This window comes from Opisthocomus hoazin, chromosome 3 (genome assembly GCF_030867145.1).
Source record: "Opisthocomus hoazin isolate bOpiHoa1 chromosome 3, bOpiHoa1.hap1, whole genome shotgun sequence".
NCBI classification, from domain to species: domain Eukaryota; kingdom Metazoa; phylum Chordata; class Aves; order Opisthocomiformes; family Opisthocomidae; genus Opisthocomus; species Opisthocomus hoazin.
The window spans coordinates 40318257-40336680 of record NC_134416.1 but is presented as its reverse complement, the minus strand read 5'-3'; the positions used below and the strand labels follow the sequence as shown (position 1 = coordinate 40336680).

The 18424-nt window shown below is 38.7% G+C and overlaps 1 protein-coding gene across 2 annotated transcripts in view; it reads left to right on the top strand.

Moving 5' to 3' along the window:
- Positions 1-18424, top strand: part of PREX2 (phosphatidylinositol-3,4,5-trisphosphate dependent Rac exchange factor 2) — a 192078-nt gene that overhangs the window by 46483 nt on the left and 127171 nt on the right. For both annotated transcript variants that reach the window (XM_075416030.1, XM_075416031.1), the window contains 5 exons: positions 4657-4728; positions 4803-4925; positions 6032-6136; positions 8921-9022; positions 10880-11041. In XM_075416030.1, the coding sequence (XP_075272145.1) occupies positions 4657-4728; positions 4803-4925; positions 6032-6136; positions 8921-9022; positions 10880-11041 (564 nt within the window). The remainder of the gene's footprint in view (positions 1-4656; positions 4729-4802; positions 4926-6031; positions 6137-8920; positions 9023-10879; positions 11042-18424) is intronic.

The window sequence follows — 18424 nt, the reverse complement described above, 5'->3', positions numbered from 1 at the left end:
TAGGGAACCTTATCCTGAAATTATTAGCTTATAGATTTTATGCGTAGCTACTCCCCTATTCCAAAAGGCTTAGTTCATCCCCCACGTTTCGATCTGCAAGATCGTCAATCTTCTCAAGATATGCCTCTTCATGTTTGGAATTTTATCAGCATTTTTGGGCATTTTTTCTTCTCCAAAGCAGCTGTACACTGATCATTTAGATGGCATTTTGTGTTAATGAAGTTTCAGGAAGGAAGCTTGAGGAAGTTTAGGTTTGTCATTTGAATTTTAAACTTTGCAGAAGCAGGGGTTGTAGCAGTGTGACTCAAGGATATTCCTAGAATGACAACTTTTTCCATAGACAGTTCTAAAAATTGGCAAGCAGAACAGGATTTGTTTTGTTTAATGTAAATAACAAACATCCTCTCTTTTATCTTTCATCTTGATCTGATCTTTTAAATTTAGACTGCTCTTTATGGTACCCCGCCAACTTACTCCTCTGAAATGTTTCACGGAGATCTCTTTTACCTCTGAATTCAGGAAATCATCAGGAGTCTGGCTGGCAGAGAGTGCCAGGGGCAGCAGGTCTCCACTTGTACTGCTGCAAGGGTGAATCCCTGTACTGTAGCAGTCTAGCTAGAATGCTGGTAGCACAAGATGAAAATTTGGAAAATGATGTTTAAACCATATGGCTTTGCTGTCACTGGAGAAAACTAAGAATTGAAGGTAAGTTAAGGCAAACTCTGGAATCCACTTGAAAAACTTTGGGAAAGTTCAGAATCACTGTCTAGGTGACAAAGGTCTGGGGAATCCTGGAGTGCACAGAGGTACGTGTTACCCTTTGCTTGATGTGCTAAGACACATCTACACTAATGTACATTAATCTTGAAGTAACCTCAGCAAGATGTGCAATATACTCCAGGAAACCAAGAAAAATCGTGGTGTGCATGGTAAATAAAATTGCATTAAGTTTGAGCTGATTTTTCACTTTGGTTTTGGTTTGTTGGTTTTTTGGGTTTTTTTTTGATGAGCATGGGAATCATGTATGCCTTGTGGTCGATACAGTTGTTTGCTTAGTCTAGCAGCAGGAGCTGTTTAGCTGTGTCCTTACAATTTGCAATACTTTGTTCCTTTGTGTAATGTGGTGCTCAGTAATCAGTCTGGACTTTGAGCAGCAGACTTGAGGTTATGGTAGAATTTTTAGAAAGCACTCAGTGCTATTTCAGAGGAGTTTCTGACTTTTTTTTGTGTGTCCCGTTCTTTAGTGAATCATAAATTGGCTGAGATGTCCATTTTATTTTTGTTTCATTTTCTTACAGGTGTGTTTTTTCTATGGTTAGTAGTAGTTTATGTAGTTTGTCTTCAAAAGCTTCTATAATATTTTTCTGTTAGCTCAGCAGCTGTCAGCTCCTGAGTAGTTTCTGGCCATCCTTATATATTTTCCTTATAAGGTCTGTTATTTCTGTTTTGAGGTCCTCCTTAAAGCTGTGTCTACAAATGAACTGCTTTTTCTTTGTTTGCTGATTTTTGAAGAACAGTTCTTGGTTGTCCTCGGTTGATGTTCAGATAATTCTGGAGGCTTTTGAATAGCCATCTCTCCCTGACCTGCTGTGTGTTCATACAAGTTCAGAGACCATCTATCTTTCTGTAGTCACAGTGCTGGATTAAGGTTGTTTTACACTGTAATGTAAGCAGTAACTAGTCCATCCCCCTGCCTGACAGCAGCTATCTGTTCTCCCTAGCGAAGTCCCAGAGCAGAGGTGATGTGTGTATGGAGTAAGCAGTGTCCCTGCTTTCCGGGAAGGCAGCTGGTAAGGGCATTTGGCATCAGAGAAACACAAGGAGAAGCCAGAGGTTTCAACATTGCTTTGCATTGCTCGGTCCACAGCAGGTAAAGCCCACCAAGGATGGGTCTTGGTGGTAGGTGGATGGAGGTAGACACTTCCATCCCTGCCTGCACTCCCCTGAATTCTCTTTCACTGCTTTTCTAGAAAATGCAAGATTACTGCAATTTCTTAGAGATATGTGTGATTTTGTAGTGCCCTCATGTAAGTGCTCTGAAAGAGTCAAGTGGTCACATACATTGCTTTGTGGGACATAGTGTTATATGATTTTTTTTCAGGAAGCAAATCTGCATTAGTGGGGACAACAGGTGGCAAATCTTCAGGAAAAACTGGCATTGTCACTGCACTACCGCTGCAGTATGAGTACAGCAAAATAACATGTGGGCTTGCACCAAGTTGCTGGAAGGGGCTGAAGTCACCCAGGGCCTCCCTTCCTTAATTAGCGACTTGTGTTTGGGTTCTGCAAGACGTTGGATTTTCCTGGATTGAGTTTCTGATAACCTTTGCAGATGTGGGGTCTGGGACAGTGCTGCCTGGACAAATGAGGACTTTGTTTATTGCAGCTGATGTATACTTTTCTTGACCTCGTGACTCTCAGCTAGTGTCTTGAATCACTCGAGAATAACTAATGCCCTAGCTCCCAGATCATTTTCTGTTTCTCCTCCAGCCAACTGAATGTTCACCTTCCTTCACAGTTACAGGAAATTAAGATCTTCTGGGATAACAGAAGTGCTGATGAGCAGTGAGTTTGGTCTATGGGGAAATAATGTGAACGGAAAGAGATTACAGGCAGTAAAAATAGACATGAGTTTCAGAGGTAGTTCTCATAAATTCTTTTCCTCCACTGAAGTCTAAAGTATATTTAATACTCACGGCTGGTTTAGTGAAAACTTTCAAAAATGAATTTAGAGTCAGACAGGTACACAAGCTTTCACTCTGTGTGGGATTGGCTGTGCACCACACAGGCAATGAGCACAGCAAATTTGCAATAACCCCTGTGAGTATTCGTAGCAAGACAGGATGTAAAGGGCTGTCGTCCACCGACAGTTAACTGCTGCAGATGAATGAATGGCATTTTTTACCATCAATAAAACATTAGTAAGAAAGTACAAATAGTCAGGAAAAAGAGGGGTTTAAAGAAGTAGAAAATCTACATCACTCTAGAGAGTGATATGAAACATACAATGTGCTGGCAATATTCCAAACTTAATTCTATTTATGTCCTGGATAACTAGATTTGTCTCTTCAGTAATAAAAGTTATATAGTCCTCTTCAGCAGAGAAAGGTTCACTGCTTGGGAATGAAAATGTTTAAGTCCCAGCAGAGAGGAAAAAAGGGGATGCTGTGACTGCTGTCCTTCCACACAGGGGTTATTTATTGCCTCTTTTATGGAATTTGCACCACGCCAGAATTTAGATGAGTTTGTGTACAGTGTACAATGCACAGTGACTTGGAACTAAATGGTAATGGAAGACATGACATTTGTGCGCTTGTGGTGCCAGTTTTTAATGACTAGAGAATATGTGTGTCTACAGTGTACAGATAATTTTCAGAATGTACTCACATCTTTGTAATGGAATGAATTAATAAGAATTAATTATCTCCTGTCTACCTGACAAGTAATTTATTTCTTTTGGAATGACTTACTGTACATCTTTTCTTGTTGTTTCCAATTCTTGAATGTGAAATACAAGAAAACTTACTCTTTTGGGGTTTCATTAGTGGTATTACTAACTTCTCATTTGATCCCCAAGCATGAGAGAAGGGCAGAGGGAACATTTTCATTAGGCAAAACCAGGTGCAGCTGAGTGTTTAAGCCAATTTACAACAGGTTTGTTTATTAATACATCGGAAATCTTGCTTGTGGTTGCTATAGTAAAAGTTACATTTCATAATAGTATCTCCCAGTTAGTTTTAATTTAGAAATTAGTGGCTTATTTCAGCTTGTCTTGTAGTTAATTTATAAAGTGCAAGAGCAAGATTTTGAAAATGATGCATTTTGCTCTTGCTTCACAGAATCATAGAATCACAGAATGGTAGGGGTTGGAAGGGGCCTCTGCGGGTCATCCAGTCCAACCCTCCTGCCGAAGCAGGGTCACCTAGAACAGGCTGCACAGGACCTTGTCCAGGTGGGTTTTGGATATCTCCAGAGAAGGAGACTCCACAGCCTCCCTGGGCAGCCTGTTCCAGTGCTCCATCACCCTCAGAGGAAAGAAGTTCTTCCTCATGTTCAGATGGAACTTCCTGTGCTTCAGTTTGTGCCTGTTGCCCCTTGTCCTGTCACTGGGCACCACTGAAAAGAGTCTGGCCCCATCCTCCTTACACCCACCCTTGAGGCATTTCTAAGGTCCCCTTGCAGCCTTCTCCAGGCTGAACAAGCCCAGCTCCCTCAGCCTCTCCTTGTAGGAGAGATGTTCCAGTCCCCTCACCATCCTCGTAGCCCTCCGCTGCACTCTCTCCAGTAGCTCCTCATCTTTCTTGAAGTGGGGAGCCCAGAATTAGACAGAGTACTCCAGATGAGGCCTCACCAGGGCAGTGTAGAGGGGAAGGAGAACCTCCATCGAACTGGTGGCCACACTCCTCCTCAGTTTGTCAGCTTCAGTAATATTTCACTGTTTAACTCTTCTTAACGCTAGGTAAATAGGGTTTTATATCGTGTTAGGACTACTAAATGCTTTATAAATAAAATACTTGGTTTAGATTCTGAATATTCTGTTGTGACTGCGTATCTAAAGTATAAGAAATTTGGGAAACAAATGATAAGTGTAAAATGCCAAAAGTTGTTCAAGTCTTCCTGAAATAACTTTTTCCTTGTTTGTCTTGTTTCATGCAGGCTTTCCTTCACCGAATGATCCAATGTGCTACAGCCAAAGTGGACAAAAATGTCACAGAAGAGACAGTTAAGGTTAGTCTCCTAATTACGTATTCCTTCTGTTTTGTATCTGATGTTTTATTTATGTATGTTTTATTCTTTTGCAGATGTTGTTTTCAAATATTGAAGATATTCTTGCAGTTCACAAAAACTTCCTGTCCCTGGTGGAGGAGTGCTTACAGCCAGAACCTAATGCGCAGCATGAAGTTGGAACCTGCTTTCTTCATTATGTACGCTATCTTTTATTACAGCCTTATTTCAGTTTTTTCCTTTATTAATTGTCTTTATCAATTACAGTCATGATGATGAGTGTACATAGTCATGAGGACAAAATATGACTTGATTGCATAACGTAGAGTACTTTGAGGTCATCTCTTGGTTACTGTCATTTCCAAAAAAAAGAGAGGGGAGGAGAATGAAGAAAGAACATATCAAATGGGCAAGCTTCCATTGTTTCACCATATTTATATTCACCAAATTAGCCCAGGCTGACAAACTGAACCCTGCAGCATGCGCAAGGCTGGTGCCTATACGTGAGGTGGTGGTACAAAGATCAGGGTTGTACGAAACAGCAGAAGTCATAATACGCTTTATTTTTATTCTCCTTTTATTCTAGGCAAAAATATGTAGCTTTAACAGAGAACTGTGTATGTTGGGTAAAGTATCTCCATGGTTCTTGACTGTGAATCTGTTGTATTTCTCACAACTGCGGTACCTCCAGAAGTATGTTTGTATTTCCAGTAGTAACTGTTTTCTAGGAGTATTATTTTTCCTGTTGGAGCAAAACAAGGATGTCAGTGTTACACAGCTCTGCAAAATCAGGACGAGTTGGTTTGCTTTCAGTTGTAGCCCTAACAAAAACTGTAGGTTTCATTGTTATCCCTGCTTAGAGTCCCATTTGTTTGCTAAGTCTTTGTTTATTCATTATGGGAGAAGAAAGTTATTAATGGTTTGTGGAAACATTTTGCAGAAGTTGAGTAACATCAGTTGTTGACCCTGCAGTATGGATCATATTGGCAAGGAAGTGTTTGCAGACAAAACAGATAATGATGTCAGCAAATAAGTAACTTCTTGTGCATTTTCTTCTTTTTTTTTTTCATCCTGTGTTTTTGTGATAGTCCAGCCTCTGAAATTTTTCAGCAAATTCCCAACTGATGCTTCCAAGCTGTTGAACTTCATAATTCTAATTTTTTTTCAAACGGTTAATGTGGGACCTTCCAAGATGAAGACTATATTAGCTAATCAACTTTGGAAAGTGTTCATTCCATATTTTATTTATTAAAAATAAAAAATCAAAATGGCAAGCGAAGAACAATGTATTTCTTTGTTTCTGCAGAAAGAGAAATTCCGTATCTATGATGAATACTGCAGTAATCACGAGAAGGCACAGAAAGTTCTGCTTGATCTTAACAAAATAAGGACAGTCCGGACGTTTCTTTTGGTAAATAAACTTTGAACTGGTGTTCTAACTGAATATTTTTTGACTCGACAGTGAGTTGTTAGCACTGTTGCCTCCACCATGTAACAGCTATAAGCGCACCTGCAGGTGGTTGGCAAGCAATTTCAGCTTGGGATGGTGTTTCCAGAGGAAGGGGTTGTGTACATCATATTTTCGCTGCTGCACTTGGATCCGTGCATCATACAGCATTAGGCAGTGTGCCTTGAACTTTCTGACCAAGAGACAAGGGTGTAAATACAGCCGTGTTTGTAGAAAGAAGAAAGAACAGGATAAGATATGCAGGGAGGGGTAGGGAAAGAAATTAGAGAAAGGAAGCTGAAGGACTTGTCAGAACTTCTGAAGAGAAGGTCCATGTTCTGGTACTGTAGCCACGGCTGTGTCAGACAGAAAAAATGTTTTGTTATGGATCGTAGAGTAGCCATCCTGATCTTAGATGCTGACTTAATCTGAGGTCAAAAGAAAGCTACACAATTAGTCTTTCACTTTACAAGACAAATAAGGAGGGGTTTTAAAATGTTAAGTATGACAACCCTCATGATTTTCCCACAGCAAAACCAGTTTTCCTGTAAATACTGAATTTCCTAGACAGTAGTTGTTACAAGGAGGACTGAGTATGGAATGATTTTTGTGTTTTCTTTCATGATGTCCTGCGATAACAAGGCCACCTTTGACATGTGGGGCCTACCGTATTGGAACTTAAATGCCTGAGAAGGTGCCCTCAGATAGGATATCACAGTTCAGAGTGATCAGATCCAATCGCTGCATTTTGGGACTGGAGGGCAAATGACACTATCAGCAAAGCATCACAGATATAGTTAAAGAAAAGAGATGATGCCAATGCTTGCAGTATCACATGTTTTATTTAATGTTACTGATTGTTTTTAGCATGCAATAGTCTGTCACTAGTGATAGAGTTCTTGGTGAAGTTGTCCTATTGCAGCTCACTAAATTTTTGAAGGATACTGGGTCTAACTCTCTTCCTAGCTGTGTTTACTTACAGCCAAGTTAATGAGGAGTGTGGGAATTTCCTTATTGTAGGGGTGTACTAGGTGACCTGAAGATCCATCTGCCTTTTTGCTAAGAGTCTTTTATTCAGCAGTGTTCCATTCACAGTCAACAACAGCTTCAAAGTTGTCCTGTTTTTCCTGAGTGGTTGACACAGTATCACTCACCTTGCCCCAGATTGAGGACCTTCACACACATGGTTCTTGTATTGGGAACAGCATGACCAGGCTCAAGAAGAAGGGGTGAATGCTGACTACAGCAAATATTCTGGAGAAAGATTACAAAGATCTTGTTTGTGAGAAAGGAAGCCGAGTGTACAGTTGTGGCAGTTCATGATGTGACAGTGTTATGTACTCCTGGGCACATGCACCGGGCTTCCACATCTGCTTTGGGTTCCTCATACATTTCGGACATGTCTGTAGAAGAAGTGGCAACAATCTAATGTAGAGAACAGGTGGTCTGACTGTTTGATTTCACAGCACAATTAAAGCTTTCTAGCCAGACAGAACAGTTCAGGTCATTAAGGATGTGAGTATCTATAAAAAATCAGGACCTGAAATCAGACTTCTGAGCTTTGAAGTACAGAGACAGTCATTATATAAACCTATGGTTTGCATAGCCGTAATCTTGCTAGGTCTTTATCAGTAAAGCTTTTTTGCTGGCAGGTTAAGTAAGATCCTTTAGGATAAAGGGTCCTTTAGGATAAGACAGAAGCTGGTTAACCATGCAGGGACTTGAGGAGGGTGGGTGTAGGGCTCCTGCTAGCAGCACTGGTTGTGGGGTATGTGCCTTGTGAGTTATGTGCTGAGCGGAGCCGCCACCCAGTTGCGTAGCCTCTGTTCCATCAACAATGTGTCTGCGCCCAGATTTGTGGCCTGTGTCACATACCATCTGGCTGTGTTAAACTACTTCTGCTTAGTGTTTACTTCTTGCTCTTTGAAGCTGTAGATTAGCTCATGCCATTGCATCACAATTCCTTCTGATCTCTCCATAAAATAATTTTTCATTACTTTAGGTCTTTATGTACTTACGCTTTAATTCCGGCTATTTCAAGTATTTGCTGTGATGTCCCTTGCATACTTTGTCTATCCCAAATAACCCTTACTCTTTTCTCTCTCTCAGCTGCTTTTTCATGGATGCTTCCACACACAATTTCATGTATTCTCTGCTTCCATAGCTGGATGTCATGTCAAAACTTAAATATTCTTTAGCCCATGACTAAGAGTATTTTATTCATTGCAAATCACGTTTAAATACAGAAGCATGTAAACAGAAGACTTTTATTTTTTTTTAGTGTGTATTAGGATGGCCACGTTCAAACCTGTCAAACCATTTTTGATGCAGCTTTACTATTGTGAACACACCTTTTGGAACAAACAGCACCTGTTGTGGTCACCCTGAATTATTTTTATTTTTGTTTGTTGAAGTATGAAAGCATGCTTTTAGCATTTTATTTACTGTCTTTTTTTTAAAAAGTTTAAAAAAAGCCCTCACTTAGTCAGACTGGATGAAGAAGGTACCTAGGGGAGATGCCTGCGTAATGCCATTGTGGTTTCCTTGTCATGTATGATAATCAATGTACCTACCTGTGCGTGTGTTCAAGCCTGTTCTTTTGACAGTCTTGCAAACCTCCCTTATTACATATATGTATATAATTTAGATATAGCTTAGCCAATTTTACTGTGTGCATATGTCCTTGTCTTTATATCTGATAATTTTCTGAGGATTATTTAATAATTTGTGAAACTGTTCACACTTTAGAACTGTATGCTCCTTGGAGGACGCAAGAACACAGATGTACCATTGGAGGGGTATCTAGTAACGCCGATACAGAGGATATGCAAGTATCCCCTTCTTTTGAAGGTACTGGCAAGATGTTTTTCTAGGACTTTATACTTCTGTAAAAAACTGGTTGCTAAGCATATTTCCAAACTGCAGGAACAATCTCTCTACACCATGAATAATCTCTTTATTAGATGTTGGATCCAGACTTGCTCTCATTAAAGGTGGTGGCAAGTCTTCTGACATCAGTATTGAGAGGATTGAGGAGTTTGGCTGGGTTGAGATGATTAGCTCTCTTCTGCATCTAGTCGTAAGGTTGCCTCTCCATTGTTGAATGGAAGTGAGCCATTGAAGGGAGTTTAATGAGACCGATTTCAGCTGGGTTTGACCATATTCTTGCTTAAAATGCTTGGGATAGCAGAGTTTGTTAGTGACATGCTTTGATGATTCTAATTTACCCTCACCAAACTGTAAATGCAAAATATTTATGAAAATTATTTGTAAGAAAAACTGTAGAGTAACAGTAAGATGCTGTAGGTGGTTCTATGCACATTTGTGTTTATTCTTATCTTACTGTTACAACTTAAAACTTAATGAAAAATGTTAAATGTGCTGATAAACTTTAGACATTCAAATCTCTGAGTTACTGAAATTTCTCACATGTTGAGAAATAAAATAATACAATTGTCAGGAAAGTAAATATTTAAAACAAATTTATGCTTAACAAAGTAAGAGTTAATATTGTTTATTGTTTCAAATCATGAGAGAAAAGCCAGAGCAGATTCTGCTGTAGGAGCTACTTGAAACCTGATTATTGGACAGTATTTTTCACAATGCATGTAGGAGTTCAGATCATTGCCAGTTAGGAGGCATAAGTATTTCATTGCACTGACATAAAAACCTAAAAAGCAAGCATGTTAAAATAAGGGGTTTTAAAACAAGTTAAAGAATATAATAATTGCAATGAGGTTTGAGTCATCCCAGATATCTGTGACTTTACAGTTCCTTTGGCCTACTTTAAAATTATTTTTATCTTCTATTTTTTGAATGAAGAATCTACAGACAACGGAAAATAACTGATGAATTACTTCAGGGATACACTGAAATTAATATATTTATGTTAAATTTAAATATAGGGTGTGGTGGGAGCAGGGTTAAGGCTCCAGAATGAATGTACCCATGCCTCAGTCAGGGTATGCACTGAATGCTGTCCGTAGTCCATCCAGCTGTAAATAGGTAGTTGGTAGTCTGAGATGGCAAATCTCAAACGGATACTGGTAAATCCACTTTTGTTTTTTAGTATGGCTGCCATTACCAGTAACCATCTGAAATCAGTGAGTCACCTAAGCTATTGTTCAGTGCTCTGGTGTACAGCACTAGGTTAAACAATAGTGTAGAACTAAAGGAACATGTTTTTGCCCTGAGTTGCAGGAAAGGCAGGTGTTCATTTTGACATCAGTAAACTAACGTTTTTAAGCAGGAGTGTTATACTTGCTGTTGAACAGTTCCATCCTGTGGAATAGAACCACAGAATCACTAAGGTTGGAAAAGAATTCTAAGATCAAGTCCAAAAAGATATGTATATAAATGTATATATATATAAATAAAAAACATTTATTTATATAAATATAAAAACCAACCAAACAAACCCCGCCCCCCAAACCAAAACTCAACATTAAGAAACATTGCTGGGGGCAGAAAGTAGCTGAAATGCAAACTTCTTCCTAAGTGGTGATTAGTTTTATTGTTAGTAATTTATTTCTCTGAGTTCTAGTGTCCTACTAGGACTATTACTTTTCCACTTAGTAAAAGAGAAGTCTGGCTTCTTCTTGATTTTGTATCCTAGTCAATTTAAGCCTCCTGTAAAGTACATTTAGAGATCAAAAAGTAATCTGTTTTTTTTTTCTTTTTTTTTTTTTTTTTTTAATGTTTAAATAGGAATTACTGAAGCGGACTCCAAGGAAGCACAGTGACTATGCGGCACTAATGGAAGCCCTCCAGGCCATGAAAGCTGTCTGTTCCAACATAAATGAAGCCAAGAGGCAAATGGAAAAACTAGAGTTTTTGGAAGAATGGCAGTCTCATGTTGAAGGGTGGGAGGTACTGTTGTAAGATTTGTTGCTTTCTATATTGAAGAGGGAGCAACAGTTTTCAGCAGGCATGTATTGCACTGTTTATGTGATGCTGAGGTACTATCAACTCCTAAATTATGTGAAATCACAGCTATTGTTTGGGATCTACTCTTTAAATTGTGTTGTCCATGACAGGACCGCTGTATAAAATAGCAGACTTCAAAGAAAGAGGGAAAATGTTTGGTGTTTGACTTAGAATATTGATCATTTACATCAACATGTATGCATGCACACATGCACATCTATAAATACTGACTTAACTGCTGCTCCGATTCTACTGCTGTCAATGCCTGCCTAACAGCATTTTGTCTGGTTGAAAAAAAAATTTATTATTTATTATTGATTAACACGAGTCTGTTAGTGTTTGTCTGCTTGTAGGTAGTCCCTTAAAATGTGTTCAACAGAATCTGTGTTAAGACTTTGTGTGTTTTTATAGTTTGCAAACGGAAGAGCTTTAATGCTTTAGTTTCGTGGAGAAACCAGAGGTCTGTTCCTGAGTTAGTTTTCAACAGTAACCAGAAGAGCTGGCCTTTCCCCTAGGCAACAACAGGATCAAGTAGTCGTAGCACCAAAATCTTCCTGTTGTATTATTTTGAGAACTATGAATATTTAATGCAGAAAGATAGATGTAGATACGTGTGTATCTTTAAATTGCCATGGGTGTTTACTATGGAAATGTCTGAGCTGCCCGCACTGCGGTGGAAAGGAAACACGAGTGAAATCCCAGTAGAAGACATATAAAGCAAGTAATAAACATTTTTTTTTTTTTCAAATGACATTTGAATATAATACACACGGTTTTTTAAGATATGAATTTCAACATGGAAGTAGTTCTTTGCTTTTATTAATACTTTACTTAGATGTGCTACTTCTCTTCCTCAGAGAGCTGCTTAAGAACTAGAAGAGATTTTATCCCTTTAAACTTTGTAGAAAGCTTGCTGGCTGGAAAGATAGCAAGAAAAATGTATTTTTTGCATGTTAGTCTGATAGACTGAGACCTGATCTTTCAGCTATGTAGTAGGAAATGGCCTTTGTACAGTGCAGAGAAAATAGAAGATTAGGGACATTGATGGGACATTGAATCAGAGAAAGCTTTGAGATGGGCCTGCCTGAACTTTAGCTGACAGCTGCCCAAGAAGTCTGACAACTAAAAATTAGAATATTGACAAGAACAGTCAATTTTAAAGCAGATATTCATAGTAATAGATAAAACAGGAGAAACAAAAAAATAGTTTCTATACAGCTCTGTTCCCTCCCTACATCTCCTGCTGTTACCACACCTGCTGTTTCTTGAACTTGCTATGCCTAAGGATGTGCTCTGCTTCTGCAGCAGTGGATTCGATCTCCCCCTGCCTTCCAGAAGGGTTCAGCAGAACAAACCGCTATCTGAAAGGAGCATAAAAATTACACTGAACAAAGAACCTCCTAAATATGCTGCACGTGACACTGCAAAGTTATTTCCTGTCTGCTCCATGTGAAATCTCCTGATCTGTGGACTTATGCAAACCTTTGGTTTCATGTTAGTTGAGTAGTGTGGGAAGATTTAATTCATTCTAAGAGTGGATTAAGCAACTAATTTTACTTTAATCAAAATTCTTTGTGTTTCTTGAATGCATTGTGGGATTTGAAATATATCACTTAAGGTATTTTTCCTTTTCCTGTGTAGCAGCATTTTCAAGAACTGCCCTTCCATTTCTGTAATTGGAGTAGGTGTAATTTAGAGCAGAGAAATCCTCTTATACCAGCGTTCAGGGCACTGTAGTCTTTTGGTACAGGACTTTCACTGTAACACATTACACAAAAATTCACTGCACCTCAAGAGAAGGAAATTCATCAAGTAGAAAAACTACAGAATTGCTGGTCTGTAGTCAGACAAAGCTTTCTACATTAGTTGTAATCCTCAATCTTAAATGAATAGATAAAAAAGCCATAAAGACAAATGACAGAGCGTGTGTACTCATACCATGATATTGTTTGCAGGATTTTGAAGGAGAAAGGACTACTGAGATAAAGTAAACCTCTAAATGTTGTAATTGAGGAGGTCTAGTTGACCTACCACTTTCCAAAAGAAGCAAATGTCTTAACAGCTGCTTGTTTAAACTGGGTGAAAAAAAGTTTCTTTTTGTTAGTAGCTTGAACTTGCTGTCATCAGCAGTAACTTGGGAAGATTAGTGTCTCCGTGAGCATTAAAATGCATTAGATATGCTTGTGCAATAGCTGCATGATAGAAGCAATAGCAAATTAAGTGCTTATGTTGCTTAATATTTTATGGAAGGGAATTTGTTAAATAATCCTTATAGCCTATCACCGACTTTTTTCCTTCTATTATTTTCAACTTTTCAATGAAGTCCTCTGCTGCACTAAAGTGATTAAAGTTCTTCTGCTTGCTTTCAGTGCCTGAGTTTCATAGATATTTGTCAAATGCATCTTGGTGAACACGCTCAAGTGTAAAGTTACATTATTATTAACCCAGTGCGTTATTAGTCATGTAAGTTGGTTAAGAACTGACTGTTCGCAAACTTTGAAGCCTGAAAAGGGAGTCCACTTTGCATTAAGTTTCTTCTGAATCCCTAGTAACACGTACAGTACTAAATAGGTTTGCTGTTGAAAATACATTAACGGGCAAAGGCAACAATAAGGAAGGGTAACGATATGGACAGAAGCACGCGAAACGTAGACTTGTTCTCTCCATGCTCAGAGTGTATTCTGTGAACCGTAACATAGTAATTTCCTTCCAACCTTGTTTTTTTTTCTTTTTTTCTTTGTTTTCTCCCTAGATTTAATTTTAGGATTTCACTTGTGTTTGAACTTTGAAATACTGCCATTGTCTTAAAATAGTATGTTTTCAGTAGAGTTATGTGGTGTTTATTGTAGCTTAGCTGATCGGGTTTGATGTTATCGGATGGCAACCACAGGGTGCCCATTCTGGCAAAATTGCCCTGATCTTAATATGCACATCCTTTTCAAGCGTGATATACAGTTAGTCCTTGAAATGGTCAGAATTCCAGAGCATGTATGAGAGCTAACAGTATTTTGAATGTTTCCCAACAACAACTACAAAAAAAATCTCTGAATGCAATGGATGAGAGTGGATTCAATTAAATAAACATCTGGTTTTCTACATTGCCTAAAAATAAAGAGGCAAACTTGTTGGAGATTTCCTTCCAGAAGGAAATGCTTAGCACATTGCTTGGCCCCAACCAGAAGGAAAGGGAAAAAAATAAAGACTATTTTTAGAATCTGATCAAAGCATGACTTGAATTCCTATACTTAAGTGTCATAAAATGAAGCTTGTGTTTATTACGATAAAAATACAGATTCATGGAAGAATGGAACATCTGTTTCAAGAAGAAAATTTTGAGTATATGACTTTCTCACTTAATTTCCTAAGTGGTTAAATTTATTGGCCTGAATTCAGTACTTGTGTAGGTGGCTGTCTCAGCTGGAGAATGGCTCAGCAGCTGAAGGAGTCTGTCAGTAAAATTTGCGTGGATGTTTCAGTGAGAGAAGAAAAAATAAAATCGTTGCATTTGTTGTAAGCTGGAAACCGAACAAGCCAGTCTGAGTCACAGGCCAACTTAGTGACAATAGCATGGGGTGTTCTCTTCCTTTCCATTCCACCATATCATCAAGTAGTATTCTAATAGAGATTTCTGATTTAAACTCCAGTATTTTTAGCCCTTTTCTCTATTTTATTTCTTTTTCCTGTGCCCATGTGCAAATACTGAAAAGCAAGCTAGTATCTGTGATTTCTGACCTTTATCACTGTTAACATGCTGACCACTGAATCAGTGTGGTCAGACCTCCGTGTTTGACTGAAGTTTGCCCAGAGTATGTAGATAAGTAGCTTTTGCAACAAATAAAACCAACAAATGCTGCTTTTCATCTCAAGGTATCAAAGGTGATTTTTTTAATGTCAAAGATGTGTATTTAGTGACTTAAGGATGAGGGGGATACTGTTTTAAATTTCTTGCATATAGTCTCTCTCCTTCCAGCACATTTTAAATGTGTTTATTTTTTGATATGGTCGTGGTAGCCTGCATGTTAGATCTCTTGCCTGAGCTGTGGCCTTAGTGGAGTGACAGGTGACTGACTGGCAGCCCAGGGTTGTTAGAAGCCAGTATTAATTTAATAGCCTGCAAGCTCTGAGATCCCATGGGCTTTTAATTTCCACACCAGCTATCCTGGAAAATCACAAAGTCCTCAGCCTCACTGCGACCCATAGGACAGGACTGCTGTACAGTTAGATGTCTGGAGTCTTTCATGGCTCAGTAAGAAGGATGGTCTTGATTCACAGTATAAGCTTGCTTTGCAGGTCAGGTTTTCTTCAACTGAATCCTTTGTATGTTTTGTTGGAAGATGATTAGGGCAGGTTTCATTCTACAATACATGACATTTTCAAATTGATGTCTTACAAAAATGCTAGTTTCACTGAAAATACCCCATCAGCTCTAATTGCAGGTGCTTTAAAAGTATAGAAACATGAAATGTAGCGTAGTGGTAGTGATTTCATGTTTAGGTTGAGCAACTATATGATCTTCCTTTACAAGCATGGAGTATAAATATATGTATTCATGAAAACTTTAGAACAGTAAGTTAGTTTTCAGATTTAAATTCCTCATATTTGAGATTTTCGTGGTAGTTTCAATTGAAGCATTTAATGAAAATGTGTTTGTGTTAGAGGTTTTGGTAGTGTTTATTCCAAAAGTATTGCTTGTAAGTAGTGTAGTTGAGTCTTAGCTGTGCACTAGATAGCCGCTCCTGCTTCTGGGACAAGGCTGACCTCTTGTTTGTTACTGCAGCCTTGAGCCTTCCCCCATGAGAGGGACAGCTCGGAGCTGGGTAAGTGAATTATCCTAATGGGTTGGAAATCAACTGTAGGTTGGGTATTCCTGCTGTAAACCCATATGGAGATTCAAAGTGTAGCTACATCCTTCGTGAAACCATTCTTCAAGCTGTCAGTCCTCCTTTGAATTGCATGGTAGACATGGCAGTGCATGTGTGCTCTCTGCTTTATCCTTCTTTGGATATGTTTTTCATCCCTACGCCACTTGGCGGAGAGGAGTGCTCAGCCCAGGTGTAGAGGCAGCAGTAGTTGCACATAGTTCCTCTTCTCTCCCTTGCAGCTCCATGCCCACGCAGAGTCTGGCAACAGGCTGACCCTGACAGCGTTACATGGGCAAGGGGGTGACAGGGGATTATTCCGCACTGGCAGAGTTATGTAGGACAGCCAGATGTGACTTCTGATTCTGTTATCTTATTCCCTTGGACTTCAGCAAACAGAACAGCAATAATAAAATTCACTGACCTGCGGCCACACCAGTATGGGTTGTTATCTTGTCAAAAAGTATCTGATAAGTGAAGTTAACACAGTTCAGTAGTTCGACGGGAGGTCTCCCAGGGAAAAAAGTACGCTAGAATGTTTTTTTTTTTTCCTTTATCATCTAGCAGTTTATATTAGAAAAGGAGGAAAATGAAGAGGAAAATAATAGCAAAGGGTAGTAATGTGATACAGATGATACTCACTTGTCATATTGTAATGTTGAACTTGAATCATGAATGAGGCAAGTATTGATAATTCAGGTAGCCTGAGTTCTATACTTTTAAAATATATATAAAATACAGTCTGTGGCATGATGGCACGGTAGCAGACCTTGCTAGGACTTTTGGGGAAAGTATGTATTTTTCTACAGTGAAAATGAGATTTTCAATAAAAAGAGACAAAAGGTTTTCATAAAACCCTTTCTATGAAAAAATACACCTATTTGTAGAAAGCTGAAACTGCTGAAACAGTTTTGAAGCCTTAAGCTGAAATTTTTTGGCTTGCCTGCAAAAAAATACAATTTTCCAGCAAAGCTGAAGTTTTCTGTAAAGACAAACTGAAAACCTTTAAAAAACACCCAGCTTTTTAAAATGCAGATTATTACTAAGTACTATTCCAGCAAATTTTAAAAGCAGCATAAGGTGTCGGTTACTCTTTTTAATACACAAAAGCAAAGAAATAGAATGGAAACAAATGAACTGCTTTTCTGTAGTTGTGGTCAGCAAATATTACATGCAGCCCTCATTAATGTTAATTTGTATTACTGAGTGTGTTTTTCAGGTGTTTCAGTGTTTGGTTTGAAATAAAACTGTAAAATTAGTATGCCAGCTTCTAGTGCTGCTTCTACCTTAAGAAGGGAAGTATGGTCTCATGGCTATAGAGGACGTTCATTTTTGGCTCATTTGATCCTTAATGGAAACAAGAGTGGTTAGTTAGTACTGATACTGAAGCGGCTTTATTTTAGAGGCCTGAATTGTTTTCCAGTGGGATGGTTGTGCAATCTCTCTTATCATCCCTGTAAACAGTCTGTGTCTTCCTTAGAACAGCATCTGAGCTATTGCTCAATATTCAGAGCTGTGACGTACAAAGGATGAACGGTAAGATGAAGAGCTGAGAGCGGAACCCATGATTGCTTCTTGGCTCCTAACTGAATGCATTTTTCTTCGGGCTACTGTGGTTACATCAAGAAGAGGAAGTAACTAGAGCTATTGCAGGCATAGGTCATTCAGAACATGTGTAGATGAAAGGAAAGTCCTGGCTTTTGCAGGTTTTCCAAGTTGACTGTCGGCTGCCTCAAGTTAGGAAAGTGCTTGAGCAGCCACGGGTGTGTGCTCAGTGCAGCCAGCACGCATAATTATCAATAGGATTGCATGGCTGGAGGCATACAGAAGATGGGCAGGAGCTCTGTCCCGCAGGAGCATTGATTTTCAGAATAGCAAAATGTATCTCTGAATTCAAGGCAGTTTTCCTTGGAAGGTAAATGTCTCTTTAAAAGGCATAGAAATGCCAGGACTTTTTTGTAGAAATATTTTTTTTGAAAATGTTATCCTTTGTTAAAGTTGCTTCTTTTTCATTAACCTGTATGAAAATGCCTGCCGCCTTTTCACATGAAAGAATAATCTGCCCTGAAGCAAAAATGAGGTGTTTCATCCCAAACATTTTAAGCCTAGCAAAATTCTGATGTCTTCAGTTTGTTAAGAGGAAGTATGCTAGACAGTCTTAGCTGTATGTGCTGCTGTTAGCTTTGCCTGAATGTTAAATACTGCGGTTTTTTGGTTTTGCTTTTGTGTTTAGCTTAATTTAGTGTAGGAGTATATACCCTTAATGATGTTCAGGTTCCAGGTTCCTTCAGCTTCCATGTTCGTCTGGGCATACATAATGTCTTGTAAAGCCCCATTTTCAGACATTTCTAACTAAAGAGTCAAGTTACTGAGGAGAAGAGTTATTGTATGAAGTTGGCCTGATTTTTTAGGAGGGGTCTCATGCATGAGTGTAATATAATTGGAAAACTTAAGTGATTAAACTTGA